General features: G+C 41.2%; 1 protein-coding gene across 2 annotated transcripts; it reads right to left on the bottom strand.

Annotated features, from left to right (window-relative positions):
- Nucleotides 1–795: 795 nt before the first annotated feature.
- On the bottom strand, nt 796–23,551 carry LOC122884514 (protein FAM53B-like). Of its 2 annotated transcripts, none has more exons than XM_044214511.1 (5): nt 23,392–23,551; nt 13,091–13,369; nt 11,114–11,168; nt 8,457–9,331; nt 796–2,024 (listed from the first exon to the last, which is right to left on the bottom strand). In XM_044214511.1, the coding sequence occupies exons 2-5, from the start codon at nt 13,169–13,171 to the stop codon at nt 1,683–1,685; spliced, it is 1,353 nt and encodes a 450-aa protein (XP_044070446.1). In that variant the 5' UTR covers nt 13,172–13,369; nt 23,392–23,551; the 3' UTR covers nt 796–1,682. The 2 variants fall into 2 exon arrangements, with proteins under 2 accessions (XP_044070446.1, XP_044070447.1); XM_044214512.1 differs by having other exon boundaries at nt 13,177–13,369.
- Nucleotides 23,552–23,766: the final 215 nt, after the last annotated feature.

Below are 23,766 nucleotides of genomic sequence, written 5' to 3'. Positions count from 1 at the left end.
GCTGTATTCATCAAGAGCTGTAAATAGCTTAGCTGTGAAAATAAAATAGCTAACTAATTTGCTCCATAAACAAATGTTACGTGCCAGGCAGGGGCAAAGTGCCTGTTGTGTGTATGTGTTTTTCTTCCCTCCTGCTTTTCTTTCTCTCCCTCTCTCCCAGTTTCTCTCTAGGTGCTAACAACATGATTGGTTTCCACCTGTGCAGTCCAGTCATGCTGCTCATTGGTTCCCTCACACACGGTTAACTTGTGTCTAGGATTACTGGTTGGTGCCACCTCTGTATTCGTTTTAGTTCTTTTTTAAAGATAAGCAAGTTAGGTCTTATTTGTTTTCAGAGGTAAGGATTATTCAGGCCTAGTTTTGTTATATTGATTTCTATTTATTTGGCACAACCACCTTGTCCCATCCTCCCCCACATTGAGAACCTTTGTTTGCAAGTATCGAGATAAGCTGAAAATAAAATCACTTTAATTTCTACTTACTCCTTCAAATTCGTTGTAGCGTTACTGTCTTGGTATCCCCCTATTTTTACCAAGGGGATGTAACACAAATGACATCAATAATGCATCTGTGGACGTTCAAAAAAATGAAGTTTAAATGAGTGCGCTTCAATAAAATGGTTCTGAAATGTGATACAGGAAGTGAGTGTGGGGAGCAGGTACAACTTCTAAAGAGTATCTGGAAACTTTTGCAGCTTATTCAGACTTTTTGATGTGTCAAAGTGAAATCTGTCTTCCACAGCAATCTTGCATAAAGTGCAAAGCATTCATTAATAAGCTGAAATTATACCAAACATGAGTGCAGGTTGTACATTTATTTCATGTCCATTCTGTTAGAAGAAAGGCCTTGTATTCTTGCTCCTTCACAAACAGGCTCCTTCACAAACAAGCTCATGAGAAACAGTTACTTAGAAAAATATACATTGATGAGAGAACATGAGATTCAGTATTGAATTCAAATATACAATTTGCATATTAAACTACAAAAAGGTCAGAAAAGGTGGTTTCGATTGAGGCTAGTTTCTTGACGAGAACAGGGAGAGAAAGCATCCAAAAGAAGGCACTGTCATTTCCAAATTCCTCAAAGCTTATTAAGCCTACATTCAGCAAAACAATCAGATTTTTATGTGCACAAAATATGAAGGTCAAAGGTAAGTCTGTGAGAAGATACTACTTCCTGTTGTTTACCCCTCCCTGTTTCACCCCATCCTTGACGCCCCCACTTTCTCTGAAAAAAAAAAAAAAAAAAAAAAACTCGAGCTAAATACAGGAGAGCCCAGCTACTGCTACAGTACTAGAAATCTAATGTTAGCTGACTTTGGAAAGGTCATCAGGTTGAAAAGACAGTGGGGGCTGTTTTATTTTTGTTTTTTTTAAGACTAACCCTCACTTCCCTACTCCTGAGTTAAGCTGAATACCCAATTAAAAAAAACAACTAAGGTCACTGCTCTTTGATTCAAACAGTACGAATGTTCAAGGCAAATGTGTCATTAAAAAGCCAGTCTTTAACAACATACTTAATCCTTTATCATCTATATCACTTTCCTTGTCTTTCCCTTTCGAAGTCGACAAAAAACCTTCTCCACTCTTTGTCTCAAAGCCCTTCTTCGTAGTCATCTCTTGGTACATAATCAATGTCCAATAACTTTCCACAAAAGTCCAGTCTTAAAATCTACAAAATCTTCAGTTTTTCTCAATCTGGTCAAGATCTAGCTCTCCCCCCAGCTGGAAAATGTCCCTCTGTGTCCCACAATCACCCTTCCAGAGGGTGTGTTTACCGCCCACGATGCCTACAGGAGACCCGGGCCGTGAGTCCACACTACAAGCCGAGTCGCTATCCAGCTCCTCATAGGATGAATCCTCTTCCTCGTCATCTCCTGCCACTTCCTGCCGTGACTCCAGTCCCAGCTCGGACACAGCAGTGAAATCTGAATCTGGTTGGCTGGAGGGTTCAAAGCTGGGAGGGGGCAGGCCATCGGTGGCTGAGAATCCGGGGCAGCTCAAGCTCTGAAAAGTCTGAAGTTTCTGTATAGAGGAGACAAAGAGGAAAAATAGATGTTGGTTTGTGCACTTTAGTTCATGTTCACATTCTGGCTTCACTCTCAGGAGGCTATAAAAGTGTAAGGGTTTGTGAGGGGGAATTCGAGCTCAGGGTTTTCCAGAATGTCAGTTTGAGATTAGGTTTCAGTTTGGGCAGCCAAAATCTTCTTTCGACAGCATGTGAACATGTAAACACGAGTACACACACGAGCCTTCGAAGAACGTACAAATTTTAAACCTTCTGGGTTGTTTGAGAAAAACACACAAAACATTGAGATGAGTTGCAAACCACAAAAAGGTATCATGTTTCAAACTGTGCTCTGGGCCTATTTATCTCTGTGGAAGCCACTTTAACATATAAGGCATGACTGAGAACCCAAACCTGTATAGTGGAGGACATTTCTTGTTTAAGCCATTGTTAATCACAGTTATGTTTTATAGTTCTGCACTCTAGGGAGAGTCAGGGAGAATCTGTATGTGAACAACTGCTTGTGGTGTTTTTGCTATCAGCACTTGTCCTTGAGAGATTTAATTCACTAAAGTTGTCTCCCAGTTTGCTTTCATTCTCTCTGTCCACCCTGAATTCCTCTCTGCAACAAAGAAAGGCAGTCGTGCAGCGCAGTGAAGGGGTTAATGATCTCTGGAGTGCCCCAGCAGCAGATGTTGGAGGCATGGAGGTGAATAGAGATGAGGTTCTCTATAGAGCCTCGGCTTACATGACGGACACCTCTAATGTTCCTTGTGTATTAGGACATTGCTTTTTCTGTTACAATGAGCTGGGATTCTCCCACCTTTAAGTCTCACTTTAGTAGGCTCACTTTTTTTCCCCTGCCCTGATTTATCACGGCCCAAAAGAAAACTATAACGCAGGATGTTGGCTGACTGAGTTAAAGGTTTGTTCGCTTTTGCTGGATTAACTTTACATGTAAGCTGCTCAAACACAGGATACTTCATCTGCAAACGTTTGAGGTGATCATGTGAGGAGTGGGAGGCCTTTGCTGTAGTTACCCCACTGGAGTGGAAGAGGGGATTTCTGAGCCTTCGCTCTCTCTGTTCAACCCCTGGTATTACCCCAGTACTAATTATCACAGCAGAGGAGGAGACGAAAGGAAATGAGAAAGGAGGGGGAGAGGCAGCTTCTCCACAATATGCTTTCTATAAAATCTACCGAGGCTGACTGGGATTTGGGTGGGTGTGGTGGTGGGTTGGATTTCTGCTGTGTACCCAGCTTTGCCTGTGTTTTTTTTTTTTTCCTCTTTCACTTCAGCATACCCCCAACCAGATGGAATACATCCAGACCATATTCACTATTACCACACACAAATGTAGGCTCTCTAACCTCATGCTATCATGTCTCACTTAACCCACTGCCCTAACCAGGAGTTGGGTAGGTTGCTTTCTTAATCTAATAATTTACTGACTAAAAAAAATATATATATATAAAAAAAAAAAAAAATAAAAAAATCACTTTACCGGGGTACACCAGCAATTTAGTAATCCATAAAGTTGAGGGACTCACAATAAACTGAGATTTGGCTGAGATATCCTGACTTTTAGTCATTAGTATCAAGTATCAAGCTCCAAAAACAGTGGATACTACATTTCCCAGAATGAAACTGTTAATTTTTAATTTTTGTGAGTCAAGTCCAAGCCGAGACTTTGAAAAGCTCCTCCAGAGCCTCAGACGACATTATATTACTGTTTTCACAGACTGAGTGGTACTCCTCATGATGAGCTTCACGTGTGTTCACGTGTGCTTCCAAAACTGTTTTCGAAATTACACATGTATCGACCACTGGGAGCAGCAAACACGCCACAAATGCAAAAGGGACTCTTGTACCTGTTTACAACACAGCCAAACAAAGCGTGGACTGGGACTGTTTTAATAAAGAAGACAGGAAGTCAACAATGTCGTCCGACATGGCGATACTAAACTCATGATTGAATGTTGTCTTCTGCATTACGTGAAATGCACACATGCACAGGCTTTTCTATCATACATCGCATCCAGTACATGCATGTATCATGCATCACTTCAGGGGAAACGTGTACATATTTTGAATCTTGAGTGGGAAAGGCTGGCCATAGATAGTATCACAAATGGGGTATGATATAATGAAAATCTTAAGGATTATAACTTTATTCCATTCATGAGATCCATTTGATTACTCTAACAAGAAGCCTACTTTTTCCATTTTTTTTTTTTTAAATATACACATAACATATATTAACAGATATTCTGGTAGACATTATCCATTATTCCAAACCACGATCAACACAACCAGAGCTTCCACTTTAAAGACATTATGTACAACATTTGAGCAGCACAAGCCAAGACGTTAGGTAAATATCTTCCTGATAATTAGTGCAAACAACAAAACACCCTGCTAAGTACTATGGCAAATATCCTGCTGTGAACTTGACTAGAAAAATACACACATAAATAAAACACACATAAAGAGAGGTGTACATACACACACACAAAAAAAACACGCAGGTACTTTACTATGTACAGATTCAAAATATGAGTACATTTCTTTGGATTAGCTCCGTGCTGATATTAGGTCAGACAACAAACAACATCCAGTGACACACTGCTCTGAGGAAGACAGGCAAACAGACCTCCAACAGCAAACAACTGTAAAACAAAAGAGAGGGCAGGGGTGCAAATGAAGACAGGAGAACTTAACTCATTCCTGACAGCCAGACAACATACTTGCATACCTCTGCATCAATTATCTGTGTTGCTATCTCTGTGTGAACGCCTTTGCTTTGGTCTGTGTATTTATCTGGTATTCACTGTACCACAGAGATAATGCATGGCCGATACGTGCAAACATCTAGCGGGGTAAGATGAAAAAAGATAAATATGTCAAGTTGGAGCAGAGGTAATACATTTGGCTGCACACTGGTGTTTGGTGATGCTTTACAGAGTACCTTTGGGAAAAGTCCCAACATGTCATTATACATGGCAAGCACCACACCTCAAGGCGCCCACCTAGGTGTTCCCATAAGCCTGCGAGGCTTGACACTCAGCTATGATCACCATGTCTGCCATTCCAGGAATGGAGAGGGATGGAGAGAGGAGGGGACAAGCAGAGCAGCTCGAACTTGGGCCAGAGAAGATATTAATAGAGAGGAGTGAGGAGTTTGTCTGCCAGCTTCCCTGCAGAAATAATACCCCATTTCTTCACCCTGCAATTTCTCTCCTGAATGCACAGGAACACACACAGTCGCTCAACACGACCCCTTTTACCATCTCTACTGCTAACACAGCTAAGCCAAAGATAGCCTGTAATTTTTCTTCAAAATGTACAATAACCCAACTGAAGTTGTCAACTGGGGCTACAAAGACGACACAGACATAAAACAATCCGAAATAAACTGGCCAGGGTGGCCTCACACAGGCCATTTCCTCTAAAGCAAAGTGTGAGCTGTGTCAACAATCATTCAGCAAGTGACCTAGAATCAAGAGATAACACTCCCTGTCTGACAGCTCACTACGCCCACTAAGTCGAGGAAAAAACAATGAAGGGCCAAGGTGAAAGGGCAGCCAGGGATAAAAATGAGGCAGTGGATAGAGGAGTGAACTGATATATACGGCTGACAGGGAGGATATTTGAGGAATTATGGGGGTGGTCACACGTAAATCCCTACGGTAGTCGAGCTATAGCCGATTAGCATGACATGCATGCCCAGAATTCACACCCGCCTTCATTGACGTGGTTGAGGAATCTAGAGGCCAAATTACACCATGTTCCACTGACAACACACACTGGGGACTTGTTACAGCGACCCTCACAATCCTTAACCCCCCCGAACCTCCAGCACACTTTACAACAACCTTCTGCATTTGGATAGTACAAAAAAAATAAATAAATAAAATAAACATGTCTGTACTGAGAAGCCAAGACGCTCCTTCGAGTGCAGATGAATGTCACCTGGCAAATACAAAGTCTGCTGTGACAAATATGCACAGGCTACTATTGTTTACCTGGATTTTAGACTGTATTACTCATCCACACACCTATAAAATGGAGGAGGTATGGTGGCAAGTGTGTGTAGGTGTGAGAAGAAGTAATAACTCTTAATTTACACCCTAAGGCAAGGCCGCGTGGGACGCCTTTTCAGCCTGAGAATGTTGTGATGAAGACCCACCCACAACTTGGGAGTGAGTGAGAGAACGTGTGTGTGCGTAGCCAGGGAAAAAGGAGAAAGAATGTCACTTATATCACGCAGACTGTCAGCGGTCAGTTCACATATCAAGTTTGCCCCAAAACAGCTGAAGTGAGACAGTCAAATGCCAGAAATGGGATGTCATTCTGACATTTATGACTACAGGTACAAATCCCTTCCACAAATCACGCAAAGAACCAAATTCCCATAAGAGGCATGAAAATCTCATCTGTTCACAGCCCTGACGGTAATTTTTATGGTCTGTCCTCACTAGAACAGACGCAGGTTGTAACCAGCCCTGCGTTTCCACATTATCACTTCCTTTTCCCAGACAGTTTGCCAGTTACTAGCTTTCCCTTGGCTCTCAATGAGACAAACCACCTTGTTAACCTATGGCAACTACATGAATCTTCATGAATGGGTGCTTCTGGGAGTGTCGGGTTATTTAATTTAGCTTGACATAGTACAGCCCTGCTTGTTTAGGTTCCTGGGCACACTAGATCCAGCCATTGACCTGGACTGGTTATTGACAAAAAAAACTAACATCAAGTTAAGTCTGAGTAGCATAGGAAGAGAAAAAGAAGTGAGAAAGTAAATGTGTTCTTAATGATACTGTATGTGCTGTGTTAATGCTTACTTTCCTCACTCCAGGAATGCAAGAGAGTGAGAAAGCAAACACAGTAACAGTAGATCTGAAATGACCCATCTAACCTGGACTACCTGACTCCTTTCAACAATGCTGAGTACATGCAATCATGCAAGTCGGTTCAAAAATGAAAAAAAAAAAAGACTGAAAATTGATGTAAGAAACAATGGCTCTGCCTGTTAACTGCCGAGAACAGATACTACGTCTGCAATCATCTTCAAAAGTCTGCTCCTGCACTTCAGCATTGCTGCAAGCAGAGGTAACGTAAAGCTGACTCCATGTGTGTGTTTGTGTATCTCTGCGTATGTGTGCGATCATCGTGCATGATTTTCCCCTCTTAGCAGCTGGCATGACTAGAGGAAACACGCTCGCTAGTCTCCATTACTAAGGCCTTGTTTATCCAACCCTGGCTAGGTCCTGAGGGTGACGGGCTGGGAACACAAATCTTTGGGAAGAGAGAGGGAGGGTAGAGGGATAAAGCGATGATACTTTCTAATAAGAGAACAGGATAAGGACAATATTTCCGTGACAGTAGGTATGACGAAGGAAGATTTTAGTGCAGGAAAGCAGGGGTATACAGGCTATAATCTGAGTTCTGAGTCATTACATCGTGTCTGAGTACAGGTTGGCTTTGATATCAGTGGCTGCTGTTGGTGCTATAGCTTCTGTGCAGAATTTCAAGAGTATTCAAATAAATAATGAAGCAGGATGTGATGTAAAGAATCAAAACAAGATCATTTTGAGCTCTGTAAAAACATCAGAGCACTGCCAAGCATCAAAACAGTACATGTCATTAAAATACTTCTACGGTTCTATTCTGGGTTTGGGTTTGTCCAGGGGTCATTTATGCTCTCTGGCTCTTCCACTGCTTCCTCTGACCTTACAAAAGAACAAACTTTTGTCGTGGGGAAAAGAGTTCTATGCATCCAAATATCCCCACTATCCACACCATCACCTTTGGTTTCTCTAACTGCCTGATAGTAGACGGAGGGCAAAAGAATGGGATGAAGGATGGAAATACAGGGTAGAAGTTGCAGAGAGGAAGCAAATGAAAGGTGAGGTGTCCAACCTTTGGATGGGCTGTTTACCCAACAGAGTAAATGAAATGATAAACCAGAGCCGGGCTTGCTAGAGCGTGGCACTAGGCAGCGTGACCGAACATGAGGAATGCTTCTTTACTAAGCACCACTCCCTGAGCTGGAAGGAAGGAAGCCTGAGATCAGCCTCGGACCGACGACCCAGAAAACTTAATTCAGCTTGATTTAATCCAGTCCCTGATCAGACTCAGAGAGAGACAGGCCCAGTTATGTTTGAGGATCTCTTGAACTTCCTCTTGGTCTAAGTACAAAAAGGTATTTGTCTGTGTGGTAAATGCGTTTGGTCCAGGTTTTAACTAAATGCAATAGAGGACATTTTGCAGCATTAAAACAAGATTAGAAATAAGCGGATGATAAGTGGATTTATGTTTAATCAGTTGACGACAGTGATACTAAACTCTGTGAAATGAGTCAAATTACAATAACATGCATTTAAATGAATGTGAGTGTTTGTGCTTGTCTGTGTCTGTCAACATGTGTTCAACATTTCCAGCTAACCTGAGTCATCTTTGCCAGGTCTAGGGAGGGCCGCTGCTCCTGGGCATCTTCTGGTCTCCTGCGCTTCATACCAATCTTTTTGTCATTTAGCACGCAGGGCTGGGACCTGCTCCGAGACAGACACCCTGTGCCCCCGGCTCTCTGGCCAGCTCGCCTCCCCAATTCTGGGGTGGAGTCTGGAGAACTGGCCTCTGATGCCTCTTCCCTCTGGAGCTCTGGCAGACTGATCTGCTCGTGGGAGAGGGAGAGAGGCCTGAGGAAGTGGTGATGGCGGGAGTGGTGATGATGCGAGGAAAGAGAGGTAGGGGAGACTGGAGAGGCAGTGAATTGAGGGTGGAGGGGCAGTCGCTGGTTGAAGAATGGCAGGTCCAGGGCTCCATCTGAAGGGATGCTGGAGCGTGAGGGCAAACTGAAGCTGGAGCTACGCTGCATGGTGGGAAAATGACCACTGGAGAAACCCCCTCCTCCTCGGACACTTCCTCCACTGTGGCACCTTCGTTTCTCCACCGTTGTCCACACTCGGGAGCCTTGAGGCCTCCAAGATGAACGGGACCCACTGAATTCATCAGAGAACGACAGGGAGCGACACTGACGTTTGCTTGGTGGTGCCGTAGGAGCTTGGCTGGTAGATGTAGTGGTGTAGTGTGCAGTGGTGGACGTGGTGTGGGAGTGGGGGCTGATCACACTGCCATCACCGAGGCTGAGATCTCTTATCAGACTGGTGATTGCTGTGGCACTGCCTGGCTCCTTGACCCAGTGCCAGCTCCCCGGCTCAGGCATCACATCCCACAGGCTGTCCAGACTGGCACCAGACTGGCAGGGAGCTCTCTGCTGGATGGCACAGCTTTGACTGAGGTCCAGCCACCTATCTGCCTCTGCAATATTCAAAACATACAAACTCACTCTCATTGACCTCGATAGCAGCCCTTCTTAAAAGTCTCTATCTGTGCAACAAGTAATAATGAGCAAAACTTGCATTTTTTAATTACAGCATGATAAATTCTAGCTTAAAGGAAGGCAATAATAGCTGAAAGGAACATTTAATCCTTAACCACACAGACACAAAGGCACAAGCAAACAGAAATAAGCTTAAGGCAAGAGGGAATGGATGCTGTAAGGACAAACTATTTGGAAGAAAAAGGAGATTACTGTCTGGTAACTACAGTAGGAAAGAAACTGAACATACACTTACAGTCATTTAGGGAAGTTACATACCACTAAGCACAGAAATCAGAAAATCATGAGCATTGTTGCATTAAAACAAACAAAACTTTTGTATTAAAATGAATGACAGGATTAAACCTAGAGGAAATAACACTGCAGCTGCACAGTTCAAAGCAGTGCTGCTCATGTGTAACTGGACTGAAAGCTGAAAAACAAAAACTGACAGCAAGATGTAACTTTCTGCAAGCATAGAGGCATTTTAAAACTGACTTTCAATTCTCAATGCATTTTAAGAAATCAATGTTTTGTAAGTCTGAAGAAGTTGGTTGTTTTTTGATGAAGAAACCTGACTGTTCCTCAGTCCAAGAAAAGTCAGTCTACAAAATGTTATGGATGCTGTTTTGGAGGTATCCAGCAGACAAACAAGCAACATTCACATTCCTGACTATTTAAAACCTGGACCTGCAAGCATGCTATTTCCAAACATGAACTACATATTACGATAAGAATCAGCCAGTGAAACAGTTGGCAAGTCACCCCCATTAGTCAAGTGGTTAGCAAGATATGCTTCGGAAAGCAGTATGACTTGCCAGCTGTCTCACCATCCACACAAAAGAGTCTATCACACAGTTGTGGGAGATAATACACCTACAGTAAAGTGCCATGGTGGCTTGAGCTACTAAGCCAAGTGGTTAAGTCGTGAATCCATTGAAGCTTTTGGCAAAAAGGGCCCCTTGCTGATCCAAATCCCGTCCTTTTGGATGCGTGTCTCTAATTTTGGCATGCTCTCTCGCAGACTGGTGGACGGAAATCATTGTTTTGGGCGGACAAACAATGTACGGGGGCTACAGTGACGACCTGACAGGAATGTTAGGAAAACAACTTGACAAAGGAAGAAAGGGATGAACTTCAAAAGGCCACCCTTTGAAAGCAAGAGACAAAGTGCTGGTTGAACTAACAAGACATGCTAAACAATGTTAATGTCAACATTAACCGTGAAAACAGTAAGCCACGCTCCTCCCTGTGACGTCACTACGTCTCCCCCCAAAATAAAAAGAGTATAGTGAGTGATAGCTGGTGTTTGTATTAACAGTAGCATGTCTTTTAACGCAGGGGGTAATTACTGCAACACTGACAGAGCCAAAGGAAAATTGTTGACATAGGCAACAGCATATTCAATTACAGTTCACTCCCATGAGAGTGGTGTGTGCAACGTTGTGTGCAACGTTGTGTGGAGGCAGGTGCACCCTGATCATGAGAGGGAGATGAGTGACAGACAGAGAAAGGGAGAAGTGAGAGAGCAAGTGCGACAGAGGGGATAAACAATGAGACGGTTAGAGTGGAGTTCGCTGACCTTGATGGTTCAATTTATCAAGGGATTAAAAAGGGGCGAACCATTATGCTATTACATTTGTGAAATTATCAACCATTGTTACTGTCCATATCTTGAGTGAATGCAGAGAAAAGAAAGTTTTTATTGCATGATAACTCACCCACAGTTCCACAGGAGAAGAGGGTGGTCCCTCTGCTCATGGTGTGGAGGTCACGCTGTGGAGGATAGGCAGACAGAGGGACCGACAGTCAGAAAGATACAGAATTACCCAAAAAGTGGGGAACAAAAGGTCCATCATGTTTGCCCTCAAACCACAGTCCAATGAGAAGATCAATATCAATTTCATCTCTGCATGTTTAGTACCCTAGTAGGTCCAGAACATACTTAACCAGTGGTGGAAAGTAACTTAAGTGCAATTCTAAGGTACCTGCACTTCAGTTAAGTATTTCCATTTCATGCTACTTTATAAATCCACTCCACTATATTTGAAAGGGAAATATTGTACTTTTTACTCCACTACATTTATTTGACAGCTATAATTACTAGTTACTTTGCAGATTAAGATATTAAAAACCTATAATGAGCATATAAAATATGATGCATTGTAATACAGATTAACCTTCCCCAATGCTGCAGATTAACCTACCCAACACAACAGTATAAAATAGTTAAAGTAACTCCACCTCAACAACTTTGTTAATATAAAGATATTAACTAGTGCAGCTTTAGGTAAGTAAGCATTTCAATAAGTCAAATGACTATGTGAAATGTGAAATGTGTTGCTTGTAGTGATGAACCCACAGTGAATTTACGTGACTCTGCAGTTCTTAGCAAAAGGCTAAAAACAGAAACTGCTACCCTATGCTAGCTCTTCAAAAGTGAAAACACACTTCTTTAAATTCCAAACCTGTCTTCTTTATAGGTGTAATACAATGAGCACATTTATTTACTAATGCCATATTGTTCTTTTACTTCAAACTTCAAACCATGCCTGTTTTATACTATGTTTTTATAAAGAACAAAAGTTATATAGGGAGTATAAAACAGTTTTTACAACAGGGTGCTGGTTGTCTGCACAAAGGACAAAAGGAAAATGCCATACATTGCTCTGACTCACCTTGAGGTTATTACCACAACAACAAATGTCTAAGATACAAGGCATATAATCTAAAATAAAGGCTATTGTGTTGCAGAAGACTATTAAATGAAAAAAATGTACACTAAACCTCAGGCCTTTAACAAGATTAACTGAAAAGGTAAGCTTGGTATACAAACAACTAAACTGTCCAAAAGCATTCTGATTTAGTTTACGGCCAAGACTCTCAAGGTCAAAAACCGAAAAAGTTAGGAGGATACAAGGAAAATAAGAAACTCATTTGCAAGGGTTGTTGGCCTGCATGTTAAAAATTATCAGCTAATTGGTTCCTGGACTTTTTGTGCTTGTCTGTAAAAAATTATAATTTTTTTAAATGCCTTCCAAATACTCCAAAAACCTTTTACATGTTAACAAACTGTATTTACAACATTGTCAAACCTAGCATCCCCACAGGACGAGACTTCTGAGGTGCTAACGTTACGTGCAGTGAGCCTAGCGGTTAGTGAAATACTATGTGTAAACTAATTCCTTCTTAAACCACAATATCTTGTTTCATTTTCTGTTCTACAAATGTTAAACACAACATACAAGCTGTAAAAAACTGGCTTGGATAATGTTTGTTGTTGTTTTTTTACTTTGGACTGAGCTATGTTAGGCTAGCTTCCCCCCCCCCCGCTTTAAATCTTTGTGTTAAGCTAAGCTAAACACGTCCTGGACTGAACGCACAAAGATTAAACTGATATGTATCTTCTCATCTGGCTGGGGGTAAGACAGCCAATAAAAAGAAAAAAGCTCAGACTTCATTTCACTGTGACATTAATGACAGCTAAAGAAAGATATTAGATGGCTATTAGATTGTGGTCCGGTTTACTCTCATTGTGCAAGTGAATTTACTTGACCAGAGGTGGCATCTGTGGCATGTGGTTATGCACTGATGTAATATAAATCACTGACCTATTAATTTTGCTCACTACTGCCTAACATGTGAAACACTGACTGTGCATAACTGCAACAACAGCCAGTTTTCTTAGTTTATCTCACCAGCCGTCTCTCGATGTTCTTGCACCTTACATCATTGACACCCTTCTTCTTTTCCTGTGTTTTCAAGAAAATGATCACCATGGTACCATGCAGCGCTGCTCCAGTCTGTTCTGATGCAGAAGAAGGCCACAGGCAGCCATCTTAGATGAGGGTGGAGGGCAGATAGTGCATTTGGTCGAAACAGACGACCGGTTGGTGACCTCCCATTTGCAGTGCTGCTATCAAGTGCTGATGATGGTGGTGGTGGAGGTAGGAGGGTCTCTCTCACACAGCCGATCCCTGTGTTAACGGAGAGAGATGAGTGAAAGAAAAAATTAAATACTCATTTCTTCAAGGTTTTCTTCTAAGGTTTATATTTAGAACACTTATCTCATCACAACAGAACATTGCAGCACATATATTTTCCACTTTTGACAAAAACAAAAAAACAATCCAGTTTTGGGTGTGTCTGGCTAGCAGACAAGACGAGTAAAGATTTGGGCCTAAACACAACTCAGGTTTGAGCATAGCCTAAAACGAATTCTAGGTAAATAGCCAGGGCGCCAAATCCGCCCCACCAACAAAAATGTTTGTCCCCCGACTCAAGTTAATTATTAGTTCATTCATATTTTAAATTAATACTTTCACAAGATTTTTATGTGAAGAGAGCATGGGGCTGGAAGGAAGTCTAATAAAATCAGATGAATAACGCACATAAATAATTGAATCCACCTCATTTAAAGTCCTACTGTACTCAAAAATATGTTTTGCTTATTGTTACTTCACTTGGGTGTTTGAGCTTCATTCATAGATTCCGGTTTCTTCAATGAGGGAGAAGAAGAAATTTTAACTAGGTAAGTGAACCCTTTTGTGGAAAAAAAACTTACCAGACACTCCAAGCAGATATTTTTATATCTTAAAACATTTCTGGAGGGGGATCTTTAAATGAAACTAGTATGTGAATTCAAACACAGTTATAATTTTACAACTTTAGCCTTTTATCCTTTTGTCCCCAAAAGGATTTGTTTCTCACAAATAGGTAGCAGTCAAACAAACAACAAAATTGAGAAACAGGAGTGCTGACTTGTGTTTTTCCATTCAACATCCTGACACTTAGTAGTAACTGAACCACTCAGTTCTCCATATGCTACATGCCTATAAAGCTACTGTCTTTGTAAACAAAACATGCTGCCATATGCTAAATTGTTTTCTTATCCCTGTGACTAATGGAACATTTAAGTCCACATAATCCACAGAACATATGGGAATCTAAACATGCTGTAACAGAAAGCAAAGTTTAGCTAATCTGGGAAAATACATCACTCACATCACATGACACAGATGTGGCTAAGAAACATGAATAGAAAAGGAACATATATGGAGCTGCGGTTGCCGCATTAACTGCCTGCACCCACAGATGGTAAAGCACAGACAGTAGCTGCTACAATAAACACAAACTCTTAAAACGCTTGGAAAGGAGTTATATGCAAGCCAGATGGTCCATATCCTTTTTTTTATACAAACATGCCTCGTCATGTCTGCTCTACTCAGCCTTTTTGATACTAGCCTACTTAATGCACCGAAAAGTTCTAAGTAAATGATGGGCCAGTTCAGTTCCGCTTTTTTTTGTTCTTAGTATGGGGGTGAAAAAAAGAAGGAATAGCTGCAGTGACCTTCAGCTTGAGCTTCTCTCCTTCATTAAGCAACCAATCAACTGTTGGCTAATGACAGCTTTCTACGGTGGAGCATTATGAGGCTGATGGATCTTCCAGGCCTACTATGTTATCCTTCCAGTGTAACATGTGGTTTCATGTTAAGCAAGGGTTGTTGCACTATATAACATGCTTTAGAGAGAAGGATGCAAGTGTTCACTGGGTATTAAATTAGTTTTGTGGGACAGTACCATGTGCAAAGAAAAAAGGGACATTTCATACAAGAAGAGATGAGCAGGTTGTTCACACAAGGATTTGATAAAGTAATTTTATACCAGTCTAGTCATGTCTTGATGCTTCACTGTCATCTATCTCTTCCTTCTTCTCCAGCCCCATGACTACATGAAGACTATAAATGTTTCATGTAGGCCTGCCCCAAACCAACTGCTAGCATATGACTCCTATTATCTCCATTTATCCCGGAGAGTCGGTGGAGCACAACTGGGCCTCCGCAAGCATGAGGGGCTGGTGGTGGTGGTGGGAGTTAGAGGACAAGGGAACGTTCTTCTTGATCAGTTTTGCAGATTACTTTACTGATTAGGACTGACACTGAGTAATGGGCGCGGCAATGTAGCAGGGTTTGTGTGTATGTGTGTGTATTTGTGTGTTAGAGTGGGAGTTGAGGAGCATGTGTAAATGTTGTTACAGTGTGCTGTTTGACTGATGCAGTTAGGAAGTGTGACGTGTTCCTTCAGGGCTGAAACGGCACCTTGAACAGTGAGAATGAGAGTGTGTATGTATGTGTGTCTATACATGCATGTCTGTTTATGCTAACCTGCACTCATGTGCGTGAGTAGTGTATAGTGACTGGCAAGTGGGGTCATGGGAGAGGGCAGACCGAGTGTGAATTCAAACTTGGAGCCGTGCTTACTTAATGAACCGACTCCTCATGATGGGGAAACCAGAGCTTAATGGAGGGAGAACTGTAGAGCACTTGTGTAGAGCCTCTGATCAGATCAGATTTTCACTGCTTAAAGTGAGTCTTGGCTACATCTCACTGTTTGAAAAACCTTTATTGTTTGACATGCTGTCATACTAAAGAAAATCCATGAAGAGATCAGTTTGCAAGACACTTCACCTACAAGTTTGATGACTCATACACTAACCGTTTTCATTATGTGGTGTGTTAAATATAGTCTAATAAAGCCAGCCAATATCTCATCATGCTCGTATTTACATCCTTCACTGCGAATCGATGCCGATATCTTAAAGCCAAACCAATCAGCTAAAAAAGGGGAGTAGCTTAAATTATGACTTGACTCACCCACAGCCCTCCAGCAAGTTGTGATCAGGAGTAAGACAGGCTCATGTAGTCATAGTCATCTACTTATTATACATCTTACTTGCAATAAATGCCTGTCCCAAGCAAATGTCTGAGCTCTGCCAGACAAGGAGGAGCAACATCTGGCTTTGCTATTTTATGTCAAATCTGGTCTGTAATTGTGCTGTTGTCATTTCACATTTGATTAGAACTAAACTGAAGGAAAGCTTCATCACTAAATGGAAAACTATAATATTGTTTGGGCCTGTAAACATTCTAGGTTCATGGAACCAAATTTGACCTCCATTGTGGACTAAAATCTAATGACAATTATAGTCAGATTTGTGTACGCTGGGGTCCAGACAGCAGCTCTTGGCTCACATAAGCCAATGACTCAGGAGGGCACTAGAAAGGGCAGCTAAGATAATATGGCTCCTTGCCCAGGCTGTGATTTGTACAGGCAGATGAATAGAAGCCTATTTGGGGCCCCCTAAAGTTCTGTGACGGGGTGTTTGGTGTCCATCACCAATTGGCTTTGGTTACTGCATACTTGTGTGGAGTGCGTCTGGTGTCAAGACTTTGATCGGTGGCTGCAGCCGAAAGAAACCAACTTATGTCATACTTATGAAATGATGAGGACCAAAACAAACAAAATACTGCATGGGTGACATAAGAGAAAAAACTTGAGACACATGAGATTTTTTTATTTTATTTTAAAAAAAAAAAAGGTTAAATGTTCGTTTTATGTTTTCTCTAATAAGACTGGCATTGCTAGAACATATTTTCTGGTGCAAGAAGCTGGATGTTGACATCTGTTTTAAGTAGTCGATATGGCCATGGGAAACAAAATTAAATCATCAAAAAGAAACTTTTTGCAGACTCAGGTTTTCTGTAGTCTGGGGTGAATAAAAGTAAGAGCCATTCTTTTGTGAAAGTCTGCAGTGTGGCTTGTTAATCCAGGGTGAACACACAGCCACCCCTCTCTCATATAATGAGGCAGAGGTCGTAAAAATGGTCCTAGGGAGGTCAAGACATACCACTGTATGCTCTGGCCATCACCCTAGTACCCCACTGGCACGGGAACGCTGGCCAGACAACACGCCATCACACCACTAGATCTTTAGAAGTGCATAAACAATGAAGAGCTCATTTAGTCAAACTTTATGCGTTGTCAGTAGTCAGGTTCTGTCCTCCTTTTGCAGATTCCCCTGAACGTTTCTCTAACGACAGTGACCATCAACCCCTGCATAAATATAGCCAGCACTTAAAGCTCCTACTTAATGAGCAATTTAAAAAGATAATTTGCTTTATTTTTTACTTTGGAATAGGAGTGGTTACCTATAACAACAGCTCTGCAATGAAAACAGAAGCAGGAATCATAACTCATAAAGAACTTTGAGTCAACCTGAAAGTCTAGATAATAGTATACTGGTGTTCTTCTCACTGCTTTGTTGGCATGAAGACACACTAGCATAACACACATAAAAGCACACTTCCCTTTGCAGTATACGGGTTGTGCTTCCCTTGTGGTCACATGCCGCTGTTGAATTGGGTGTGGAACGCAATGACTTCATTACCAAATACATGAAGAGAGACAACCCCAAATGATATCCACAAAGCATTGTGACACAGAGTTAGCTTCACATAAAATGCCTTATTGACCACTCTGCTTGCAAAAAAGAACACAAACTAGTGCAACATACATCACATCCCACCATAATGTATTTCCCCCATGTTTACTTATGTGATAGCTTTAAGATAAGGCTAAAATATCTGCTATTGTTACATTTACTGCCAGAGAGCAGATAAGTAATGCGTAACATGTAACATTAAAAGGGATTTTTTCAAGTAAAATCAATTCAGAAAGATTTTTTCACAGATATTTCTAGGGGCCAGTTTGTCTTTGACTTACTTCATAAAAACAGTTGCTAAGTAGTACACTGTTAGTAGGAATTTAATAGGTAGCCATAGTAACCAAACACAAAACACAAAACAGTGTCAACTGGTGATGTGAAAAAGGCGAACATCACCCAGCCAGTAAAGAATAATATCTGAACAGCTCATCATTTCCTTATCAGTGTGTGTTCATTATAGGACTATTGAACAAGGCCAGTTTAGCTGCTGTAAGCTGCAGCACGGTGACATGCAACCTGCAAACATAACACAGCTTCTCTACTTCTTTACAGCCTGAAATTTATTTGGGTCAACCCCTGTGTCTCAGACCAGGACTTAAAACCGAAATCTTAAGAAGCTTGACAAGCGTAGGATCAGGTGTTTCAGTTTGAGTAAAAGGAAGGTATGGGGCCTCTTGCCCCCTGAAGTGACCTTTGCATGCCATGACTCTCCATACATCAGGTACCCCACTAATTACACTACCCCCCCATCAATCCTTGCCTTCCTGTCTGTGGTTTCTTCCATTATCCATGAGTGCCTGTACTGTTCTGTGCACACTAACCAGAGCCCTAATCCATCAGGGATACATTACATGGGAGCCTCCAGCGCTGCTAGCAATCCCCTGCAATTGCTCAGCTCTATAAGTGGGACCACTCCTATGTTGTGTAAGCAAGTGATGTTATACAGACTGTCACTACCAATCAACTAATAAAGTGACACTACTGCTGTTACATAATACCATGCACACATTGTGGGGGTGTATTATGGGTGAGTTGAGTGTGTGTATGGGTGAGAGAATGTCAGAAAGAAAACTATGAGCAGCATTCCATCGGTCCATTCATTCATTCATTCATTCATTCATTCATTCATTCATGAGGGGCTCACCTAACCATATGGCTCTCTGACTGTTCAGCATAGTGTGTAGTAAGGGTGTAAAACAGATGCTTTGCAATGCATCAGTTCAAGACTTGAAAGCCAACTGAAGGTGTGTCATTTTGAGTGTAAGACTACGGTTTACACAGCTTCCATTTGAGCATTATCCATTAGAGCAAGGTTTACATATGTTTTAACAATGATGATTAATCTTTTTTTTTTTTTTTACATTCTAAATTTATAAAGCTGTTATATCCATGGGAATAATTCAATTTAATAAAATCATATCAAATCAAATTGTGGGCATAATGTGTGATTTGATCTAATCTTTGCTGAAAGATTCTGAAGAAAAAAAAAATCTAATTGTTGTTGGATTGAATACTGAATACACCCATACTGTGTATTGATAAAAAGGTCCATATGCTGGGCAACACGAAAGTAGTGACAGCAGAACCTTTTTTGTATCCATCTTTTACTTTTACGAGGCTATAAACTGGAATAGAAATGAAAATCTGCTCACTAACACACAAACTGAAGATTGGCTTAATCTTCTCTTTTACAATACTTCTGTTAGATCTCCGTCTGCACCATCCTAAATCTACTTCCTGTCATTCTGCAGTGAATCAGCTGATCTCCTGCCAGTAAGCTTACAAATCTTGCTGCTTGCTGGTGTTCAGTCTATTGTTTGGAATGGCCTGCAGGTGTATGTAAAACATGCTGAGAGACTCAAACCCAACTACTGAGAACCAATTAGAATATAGCGTAGAGGCCTACAGCCGGGAATTATGACACGTCGCCATGATAATTGGCCTTCTTTGTTCAAGCAGGATTGTCGGGACACATTGGGTCTGTTCTCAAGCCTAGGCTTGCACAAAGAGCCACTTTTGGAGGATGTGACACATCAAGTGTCAGGCTTGTATGAAGAAAAGTTGTTGCAGTTAACTGTAACAGTCCTATACCTTGGAAGGGATGCTTAAGTTTTGTCACAACTGTGGAAAACAGGTTCTAAAACTTGTCAAATTAGGCTATCTGTGCCAACAGTGGCTTTCATTTCTCTTTTTTCAAGGGATGCAATTGGGGGATTGTTTCACCAGACTGGATCTACAGAAAAGCTATCGCCACACCGCATGATTCAGACAGGAGCTATGTGATGATTGACATTTTAAGGAGAGACCAATCCAAAGCAGCTGAGGAAAATAAACGGAACAATGCCACCTTTTGCATGCAACACAGACAACAGGCATACAAACCAACTCTGACTAATAAATCTATGCAAGTTAAGTCCTTTCTCTTTTTTTAAGATGGAAATAAGACCCCAAGGGTATACAATTACTCATTTGAGAGTCAAAAAGCAACACCAGAGGCAACATCTTTTTTTTCTTCTTCTTCTTTTTTTTTTTTTTAAACTTATGATTCTTCACTATTACCACAGTGGGATGTGTTGATGGGAGCATTCCTATTGCATCCCAGAATGCTTTTCATCTCTAAGTTGAGTCTGGTGCCTGTCTTGGGGGGTTGGGGGAGTGCTTCTCTGGTGTATGTGAGAATGCCTCTTTTCTTTTCAGCTGCAGGTCTTTGGCTCTGTGGGCGTTGAGACGCCAGACTTACAAATCTATCATGTTAATGAGGAAGGAATATACAAAATGATGAATAACAGCATTAAAACAAATAAAATGACAAAAAAAAAGAAATAAGGTACTTGTTTTTAACTCCCTGAAGCCAAGTGGTATGAATTTCAGTTTGTCTGAAGCAGCAGCAGTTATGACTGCAGGTCACAGAGAAGAAAGGGAAGCTTCTGAGATGAATAGAGTAGCATGGAGGCACAGACAAGCATGGCTAACAATCCTTTTCTGGTAGCTTTGCATAATGCCTCGGGCCAGACAACAGGAGAAAAAGAAAGAGAGCCACAGTATTAGTGAAAGAGGAAGACAAATAACAGCAAAAAACAGGCAAAAAGTGAGACTGAAATATACAGAAAGTCAAAAAGAGATAAACCTACAGAGGGTGGAAAGTGGCCGAATGTGTGTCAGTGTGTGGACTGAGAGAGAGTTGTACACACTGACGGAGAATGGACCAGTGGCTTGCTGAGCACACAGGCACACAGCTGCCCACTGACAGAATGGGCTCTAATAGGGCCTTTTGCCTGCAACACAAAGACGTTGCAAATGTGTGCGTCTTAAGCACACACTGGAGTGCAGAGTGATCCCCTTTAAAAACCCACCGGCCTTAATTGCTTCCATAAATTATGTCTATAGTATGTCCAAAACAAGTCTACAGAATGCCAGAGTTGAGTAAAACTGCAGTGCATCAAGTTGTGCTTCACTAATATTAAAAAGCAAAAAGTTGTTAACAGCAACTGTGATGAGAATGTGTTACTTGCTTCTTCCTCTTTAGTCATATATTGGGGCTGTGTATCAAACCACTTTTAAGTAAAGACCAGATGTTTCTGTAACAGAGTATAAAAAACTGCCATTGAATAGTTTTTACTTACCGTAATTTCCAGATTTAAATAATAATTGTTGCTAATTTTAGACTGTATTTACTTAACGTTCTTGTATGGCTGGTTTTTTGTTATGACGGTATTAAAACACTGGTGCAGAATGCATTTTAAGTTTGGTTCATTTAATTAAATAAAAAAAGGTTTTGTAGAAAATGAGCATTTGTCAAAGTAAGGTATCAAAAAAACTTGTTTTTGTACAAGCAGCAAAACTCAGGTAGTTGCACCAGTGTACTGTACCTGTGTGATTTATCTGACAAATCACACAGGTACAGTAAACAACACATTTGCATGTTCATATGATAGAATTTGTTAGATAAAAAATGCTTGTTCACACCAAGCTGTAACATTCCAGCAGTGGTTTATTTTGGAAATCAAAGCAAGGTCTAATCATCATAATCTTCCCAATAATGGAAAGGCAGATCAGAAATACTCAGAACAGGTTACCTCTTAGCCTAACCAGGCACCCTTATCAACATCCTCTTTGTAATTAGACACTAGCTGTGCATAAATCTTTGCCCAGCTCTCTGCTTCACTTCCAATCTGAACTTCAGCTACACCTTGCCTTTGTGAAGCATTTTCTGAGCAGGATTCTTGAGACTGAAACTACTGACATTTCTTGTTTAGTTAGTCAAAGTGGCCAGCTATCCTTGCGAATCAAGGACAACCACCGCTATGGTGGCAGCAAGAAACATTTCCAGGTATTTTCAATTAGGGCACCCTGGTACCAAACCAGTTCTTCATGGTATTGTGTTTATGGTGTCCACAAAGATCAACCAGCTGCCGTGCAATATTAGAGAGGGCAAAACATAAGAACCAACAGTTACTTCCTAACCCGCAAAGGAAAAGAAACAACATTGACAAATGAGTAGTTTTTTGCTTTACTGACAAGGTGCTCCATATTCTGAATGGAGTTGCCTTTCATTTAGAACAAAGAAGGCAATAAAGTAGTTTTAAAATGAGTGTGAACCCTGTCCTGTGAATAAGACATATAGCCACTAATCTACACATAAATAACTATAAAAAGAAGACAACTGACTTTATTCCCTTGACAATAAAACATTTTTAGGCTTAGGGTGGGCAGTCTCTTCTGTATGTTCTTATCAGTATCTTATCAGTTCTTATCACTGTGGGTAAGCTAAGTGTAAGTTTCATAAATGTGTAATAAAATTAATTTTGTCTATATGACTATATCATGTAGTCATAACAACGGACTATAATGCAGTGCATATTTTGATTGGACTCAAAAGGATGCAACCTTTGATATTTGCTCTGAAAACTGAAACAAAATTAAGGAAGAACAAAGTGGCTCATAGTTTCAACCTCTTCAGCATAAAATAAACATGTTCAGAAAAGCAGGACAATTACTAATTACAGATCTCTATCTCAAGAGGAAACAAAAACTTAAATGTGTGGTGGAGATTATTGGAGATATGCAACCAGGCCTTATGACTCAGAGCACTCTCTCAGTCTCTTCTCAAAGGTTGTGGCGAGGAGATCTGTGTCAATATGAGCTACAGAGCAACCACACTGCCTCTCCACCTACGGGTACTGTATTTGACAACAGCCTCAGCTTTATTACCACGGTTTATAGATGGAGGGGAGTTTGCTGGCTCAAAGAGCTTGGTTAATGTGTGCGCCCCCTCTACAGCAGGTTATTAAGCAGACACTTTTGATGCCAGCAACAGGTTGGTCAGGCTGGGAGAGCAAACGAAGCAGATTTTCTCATTCAGATGCCGAGACTCACTTGTAAACTCCACAACAGCTGATTTAGTCAAGAAGCGTTGTAATAACTGCATATAATGTGACATCCACAGAGTGCGACATGCCACAAGATGCACTTCTTTGTGCCTGATCTGGCTTAAAAGGTGGCAGACTGATTGACAAAATGCCATTATAAGTAATTCAGTAAAAAAAGACAATTCTGTTTTCTGCCGAATAGTAACCCAAGTTGTCATCTAACGTTTCAGTCACAGAGGAAACCCAGCATGAGCAGACAGAGTAAACTTCACAGCAGTCAAAGAAACGTGACGATGCGTGCCTTAACACAGTTAATGATCATGTATCTGAACAAATGCCCTACTACCTGGCCAGCAGAGGCTCTTTCGAAGTTAGGTCATCTTCAAAGGGAAAGCAGAAGATTCACCAAAAAAAGTTTCTCGCAGTTGCAGCCGCCAGTTCGGCGTTGCAAGCGAAGGACTGCGTGCAGCTGAGAGCTCGCTGCTGCTTTCAGCCTTCAGCACTGATTGTAACAATATCCGCGTACGGACAAACCATGTCGACGGGAGGAGACCAGAAAAAGAGTGACCGACTACAAAACTGTTTACCAACGGGGGTACCAGGTTACTGTACAGTTAAATTCTTATGGTTTGACTAGCAGTTTAAAACAACAAAACTATTTAATGCGTGATCACACACGGCTTAAAGTTTTATTTACAACAAACGCACCCACCCCTTCCGA

Source organism: Siniperca chuatsi, linkage group LG11, assembly GCF_020085105.1.
Source record: "Siniperca chuatsi isolate FFG_IHB_CAS linkage group LG11, ASM2008510v1, whole genome shotgun sequence".
NCBI lineage: Eukaryota > Metazoa > Chordata > Actinopteri > Centrarchiformes > Sinipercidae > Siniperca > Siniperca chuatsi.
This window is presented reverse-complemented; position numbering and strand designations above follow the sequence as displayed.

Excerpts from the sequence above, each read along its gene's own strand:
- LOC122884514 (XM_044214511.1), bottom strand. The coding sequence starts at position 13,171 with ATGGTGATCATTTTCTTGAAAACACAGGAAAAGAAGAAGGGTGTCAAT. Across the intron at positions 11,169-13,090 it reads AGAACATCGAGAGACGGCTG|CGTGACCTCCACACCATGAG; the intron begins GTGAGATAAACT and ends TATCCTCCACAG. Across the intron at positions 2,025-8,456 it reads ACCTGGCAAAGATGACTCAG|AAACTTCAGACTTTTCAGAG; the intron begins GTTAGCTGGAAA and ends TCCTCTATACAG.